The sequence below is a fragment of the Micropterus dolomieu genome, linkage group LG15 (genome assembly GCF_021292245.1).
Source record: "Micropterus dolomieu isolate WLL.071019.BEF.003 ecotype Adirondacks linkage group LG15, ASM2129224v1, whole genome shotgun sequence".
In the NCBI taxonomy this organism is placed as follows: Eukaryota; Metazoa; Chordata; class Actinopteri; order Centrarchiformes; family Centrarchidae; genus Micropterus; species Micropterus dolomieu.
In genome coordinates, this window is record NC_060164.1 from 9,563,397 (window position 1) to 9,569,708 (window position 6,312).

At 39.6% G+C, this 6,312-nt stretch overlaps 1 protein-coding gene across 1 annotated transcript; it reads left to right on the top strand.

Moving 5' to 3' along the window:
* The first annotated feature begins 807 nt into the window (after positions 1-807).
* Positions 808-6,310, top strand: snx5 (sorting nexin 5). The gene is made up of 13 exons (XM_046071094.1): positions 808-1,045; positions 2,708-2,812; positions 2,933-3,043; positions 3,136-3,257; positions 3,356-3,479; positions 3,813-3,908; positions 4,016-4,121; positions 4,201-4,276; positions 4,449-4,488; positions 4,587-4,673; positions 4,943-5,102; positions 5,215-5,300; positions 5,928-6,310. The coding sequence occupies exons 1-13, from the start codon at positions 1,010-1,012 to the stop codon at positions 5,976-5,978; spliced, it is 1,200 nt and encodes a 399-aa protein (XP_045927050.1). The 5' UTR covers positions 808-1,009; the 3' UTR covers positions 5,979-6,310.
* Positions 6,311-6,312: the final 2 nt, after the last annotated feature.

Below are 6,312 nucleotides of genomic sequence, written 5' to 3' on the forward strand. Positions count from 1 at the left end.
CCTGTCTGCTTTCTCAAAGCACCATCTGTTAATTGTACTTCCTTCTTGGAAACATACATTTGTGTTAATAATAGTGAGAACTGGAAAATGGTCACTTCCTATGGTAGAATCATTCATAACAAACCATTCACATGCGTTTACCAAATTATCTGATACCAGTGTAATATCTAAACATGATGTTTTAACCCTATTCACATCCATTCGTGTTCCCTGTCCATTATTAATGCAGACCAGTCATCTTTCTTCCATCATTTCTTCAATTATGTCCCCATTATTATCTGTGTGATTGCTGCCCCATAAGCTGTTGTGTGCATTGAAGTCCCCACACCATATTTCTTTCCTGTATACAGTCCCTGCCATTTCATTAAGTTTATTGATATCTAAGTTTTTGCATGGGTTATAGAAATTAATCAGTTTAATATTTCCCTCTTTCCTTGGGCTATAGATTTCAGCTATTATACATTCTGAATCTTCTGAGCTTGGGGATTCCCTGTAGGCAAACCCATCCTTGATAAAGGTGATGCACCCTCCACCAGTTTGGTTGGGTACGGCATTTTATAACGTTAGAAACTACATTACCCATAATGTGCAGCGTAACATTGAAATACATCCGTGTGGTTGTTGATGCTCACTTTAGTTAATTTCATTTATTTGTTCTGCTCATTACGCCTCATCTGTTTGTTACCTAATTAAAACCAAATGTAACATGTGCTGTTTAAAAATAAGTTATCACATAGCCTTTATCTCAAACCACGGGTAGCCTATAAAAATGTGGTATGACTGATTAGGTTCAAAACCAATCATTGCATTTGTAAAGTCGATGTGTCCACTCAAATTCCCTTTAAGGTGGAGTTTAATCTTTCATCGTCAGGATGGGGGCGACAAAGGAACGATTTGACAGCTCGTCAGGCAGCAGAGGGAGAACTTCCTGCATATAACGTTAGTTTATAGCTGGTGGTTTTGTTATTTGCGTTGTTGGTCTTGCTATTCCGTCGACTTCAATCCCGTCATGACATCCACATTAGACGAAAGCAGCAAGGAAAAGGTAAGTTAAATGGGCCTTAGCATGTAGTTAAAGTGCACCTAAAGTCAGACCTGGTAGCATTAAGGTTGCTAACGATATAGCTAACACTAACGATTGCTTTCTGGCTAAGTTGTTGCCGCTAACTTGTGTTGTTTTCTGTCTACACGACGCTAGCATCTGGCTAAAGCGAGCTAACGTTTTATAGATAACGCTACCAAGAAGCGGGTAACGTTAAAACGAGGAGTGTCAAACTGCATGTATGCAGAACAGTGTTGTTTGCTAATGTTACCTAACTTACTGAACGTGTCAAAACATGGAACGTTAACGTTCACGACAACGTATAATATAGTTAGCGTTAAAGTTACAGAAAAGTAACATCACTGTATCTCTTCTACGTGTTTAACGTTACTCCATTAACGCTGTGCAGTAAACTGGCCTGTGACAACTCGGCTGACTTTGAGCTAAAATTGTTAGCGTTCTTACAGGTGTCCAGATAACTTTAACATTGCCTTCTTGTTTAATTTTTTGGAGAGGTGTGTATTCAACGTTATGGTCATTTTGGAGGATATAGTTTGTGCTCCTGTTGAGCTGTATTGCGTTATACTGAGAGGAGTTTCTAATATTTTCTCTATCCTTTGTACGGTATGCAGTCTATTAAATCAATGAGGTAAGACTCATAGACTGTATATAAAAAGTAAGACTAAAAACGACAGCCTCAAAAATTAACACAAAAACTGAACATTGTATCCTTGATAGGTGTACCAAAAAAAACTGGCACACTAAGTGTAAGGTGTATTCTTTCACCAGCAAGATAGTTAGTCAAGGCTGTTTATTCTTTATGTTATAACAGATCAAGGAGAGTGTGGGATTAGCTCTTAAAACAGGACTAGATTATGTGCCTACTGTTAGATCCAAAACTAGCTGCCTCCCGACCTTTTATCCAGTACCACCCAGACACTTCAGGCTCTAAACTCATGGAAGAATGACTTGCAGTACTACAGTTTTGCGCATTTGTAAGTTCTGAGGGCCCCTGGGCGTGTTTGGAAACTGTGTGGATTGAGACTGAGCTCTATGAATTGAGTCTGTCTGACATGCTTCCAACAGTTTGTCCTTGCTGTGAAGTTGTAGCCAGTCAGGATTGGTGGGTGTTGTATGACATTGAGGCTGATGGTTTTGCGTTCTCAACAGTGTAGCTGCTAACAAAACATTCCTCTGAACCGTTGGCATATCGTCAAGCTAGGGAAGACTCCAGATATTGATGAGTTGTGTTGTTGCCTTATTGGCTAAGATTGTGCTGATACAGTTAAATATGTGAATTATACTGACTATACTGAATTACAATTATTGGTATTATTAAAACAATATTCAAAATGCAACAGATATGAATTGTGCTTGATTTGTGTCCCTCATTTTACAGTTTAGAAAGAAACTTTCAGAGAGGCAAAACTGTAGACAAATCAAAACAAGACACAGTAAATAAACTGGCATTTATCATATAGTCCAGAGGGATGATCAGATGAGAAACCTGCTGCATATTTCTTAAAAGCAGAATTTGAAACTACGTGACCACAAATTTCTTTTTAAAAATTGCATTTGTACTTGACAAGTGATCATTTTTGTGTGTACACATAACATCAGCCAGCTACATTTGTTTGGATAACCTGGTGTATTCTTTCTACTTAGATGCGTGCTGTGTCTGTGGATCTAAACAATGACGCCTCTCTTCTCATTGACATTCCTGATGCACTCTGTGAAAGGGACAAAGTCAAGTTTACTGTCCATACAAAGGTAAAAAGTTTGTATCCCATGACATATATTTACTCCTAACCTTAAGGATATTATATAAAGGTATTTGCTGATATGTTGACAGTTGTCCTTACAAAACACTAACATTTGGTCTGTTCCCAGACCACACTTAGCTCTTTCCAGAAGCCAGAGTTCTCCGTTCCCAGGCAGCATGAAGACTTCAACTGGCTACATGACACTCTGGTTGAGACAGAGGAATATGCTGGGCTCATCGTGAGTTAGACTACTGAGTTTAATTGTATATTACACATTAACACCATTTAACCTGAACCGTGAACCATTTATTTCCTGCTGATCATCTATAGATTCCTCCAGCGCCCCCAAAGCCTGACTTTGAGAGCCCAAGAGAGAAGATGCACAAACTGGGGGAAGGTGAAGCCACCATGACCAAGGACGAGTACACTAAAATGAAGCAGGAGCTGGAGGCGTGAGTTTGACACTCAAACAAACATGCACTTATTGTTTAACAAAAACATCTTCTTGCTATTTGTATTGTCTGCGTAATGTACACTCTTTTCTTTTCAGTGAATACCTGGCTGTTTTCAAGAAAACTGTTCAAGTGCATGAAGTCTTCCTGCAGAGATTGTCCTCTCACCCCGTTTTAAGCAAAGACAGAAACTTCCAGATTTTCTTAGAGTATGACCAGGATGTGAGTTCCTCATAATGCTGACTTCCTTTCCTGAGTTGTCAGTTGGAAAGACAGGAAGTAGCGTTTGCTGGATACTTGTGACCCATTGCTTACATCCTGCTGTGATCAGCAGTTATGCTTATCTTTGTAGTCTTTGTCAGTCAGTATTTGTGGTGTTCGTTACAGAGCATAGCCAAGAGTCAAATTAATAATTAAATAATAACATACATATATTTGTAGACTATTGTACAATCACAAACATTACTTCAGCCCCTACTTAGTCAAATTGCATGCTTTCACAAATAAATCACAGTGCTCTTAATATGTATTCCTTTATAAATCCTGTCATTTTAGCTGACTGTGAGAAGAAAGAATGCCAAGGAAATGTTTGGAGGATTCTTTAAAAACATGGTGAAGTCGGCCGACGAGGTCCTTATCTCAGGAGTAAAGGTGGGGCTTTTGCATGATGCGCTTACAGTATATAACAGCATAGCAGATGCAGTGCTGTTGGCACTTCCTCAATTACCTTTGTCTGTGTGTGTTTGCTATCCACACAGGAAGTCGATGACTTTTTTGAGCAGGAAAAGACGTTCCTTCTCGACTACTACAGCAAGATAAAAGATTCCACTGCCAAAGCAGAGAAAATGACTCGCTCACACAAAAGTATTTGAGAGTTTATTAGCATGTTAAAATGCATTTTGGAATTTTGCTTAGTTTTAATTGCTCATCTCCGTTATTACAGATATTGCGGATGATTACATTCACGTCTCTGCCACTCTGAACAGTCTCTCTGCTGATGATAGCACAGCAAATAAGAAGTGAGTGTGGTTTAAAATTTAGTGACTTTTATGCAAAGACAAACTAGTGTATGAAGATTTTAAGCAATGGTTCTCGTTTGGCCATATCTTGTGGACTGCAACAAATCTCTGCTTGTAGAGGTGAATTGTTACTTTTTTTATTTATATCTCATGGCTTTGCTTTTTTTCTCAGACACCTGGAGAAGTTGTCAGACCTGTTTGAGAAGCTCCGAGTGAGTAGAACTTCAAAAACCAACAAACTGGGACACCTTTGTAAATATTTGTCCAGATTTATTACCACTGTTATGTGTCTTCATTTGTGTCCTTGCAGAAAGTAGAGGGAAGAGTAGCATCTGACCAGGAGCTGAAACTCACAGAGCTGCTAAGATATTACATGAGAGACATCCAGGCCGCCAAGGTGAGACATGTTTACCTATTCCTACAAGATGCGCAGATTCACAGCTATGTTGTAAAAGTTGTGTTTATGAAGTTCCATTATTGCTGTATTTCAAACACTTTATGCATCCCAGTCTGACCAGATAGAACAATACTCATTGAAATAACAAACAATCTGCAGTATACTACAGATCAGGGCTCAGTATTAATCATCATTGTCCTTTTACAAGTAAATCTGAATGAAGATTTAGGAATAAAATTTGTCACATTAACCTCTCTGCAACCCGCCAGGACCTTCTGTACAGGCGAGCTCGGGCATTAGCTGACTATGAGAACTCTAACAAGGCTTTGGATAAGGCTCGACTGAAGAGCAAGGACATCGCCCAGGCAGAGGAGTACCAGCAGCAGTGCCTGCAGAAATTTGACAAGCTCTCAGAGTCTGGGAAGAAAGGTTTGTGCGTCTGCGCATCTGAGATGCAGGCTTATTCTTTACTGGTTTCTTTGTGTGTAAAATGGCATGCACTGTCCAAGCACTTTTTAACTGAATGCTGTCATCCTCATAGAACTCACCAGTTTCAAGGGCAGGCGTGTTGTTGCCTTCAGGAAGAACCTCATAGAGATGGCTGAACTCGAGATAAAACACGCCAAGGTGAGCGGCTTACCATCACACCTTGTACTTTGTAATGAAGTGTGGTGATTTTCACGCTCTCGCATGCACCTGCTAACATCATCAGTAGGAATATCTCAATCATCATCATATGTTACAAGGTGATAAATTAGTGCTGGGCAACGATTACAATTTTTAATTGCATGATTTTCTGCGATTAATCACATTAGTTATGCGCAAAATTGAATAATGAATTCTAAAGTAGTCTATTGCGCACTTTTAATTTAAATGTACTGCTATATACACAAAAGTGCAATAACATATGGTTTGCAAACACTTTAAACAAATAAGGTGCTTTTTACCAGCAAATCTCGGTTCTGATTCCAATCCCTTCACCACAAATCTTGTCACCACTTGCTCATCTTCCCCTTCATGGCTAAAGTGAAAGGAGTTTCTGTACTAGAGGGGCGTCTCTGGGGACTCCTATCTAGGAAAATATTAAATGCATAAATATATATTGGAATCATTTGTAGACATCATTCGTTTACCTTCAATATAAAAGGTGAATGTCAGCTTGTAACTGGGAAACATTTAAAATTTTTATTGGATCATGGATGTCCTCGTGACTCGGACTAGGAGTATTAATACTGTTTTCTCCTGTCTCCACAGAACAATGTGAGTCTATTGCAGGGATGCATTGACCTGCTCAAAAGCAACTGATATGTTTTCAAGTGTTCCTGTCCTACCATCACCAAGTGACCAGTCATAGCAAATGGAAACCTGGCATCCTCGGGGCCTTGCATGGACATGACTCCAAGCCCCATCTCTGCTCCTACCCATGGGTCTGATGCCACTTAAAAACCCTGCTGGAGACTAAGTGTCTTGTTCGCAGAATGTCTTCATGTTTACAGAGTCCCTGTCCTCTGCTCCATGATCCATCCTTTTCCAATATCTTTGGAAGTCTAACTCATTGTGAGTGCCTCCAGATAATGAGGCTGCCAACATTTAAGGTCTTCGTTTCCTTTGCAGCACCAGTAGAGGTGATTTTCTCCGT

Coding starts and splice junctions, on each gene's coding strand:
- snx5 (XM_046071094.1), top strand. CDS start 1,010: ATGACATCCACATTAGACGAAAGCAGCAAGGAAAAG. Junction 3,258..3,355: donor ATGAAGCAGGAGCTGGAGGC/GTGAGTTTGACA, acceptor TTTTCTTTTCAG/TGAATACCTGGCTGTTTTCA. Junction 3,480..3,812: donor TCTTAGAGTATGACCAGGAT/GTGAGTTCCTCA, acceptor CTGTCATTTTAG/CTGACTGTGAGAAGAAAGAA.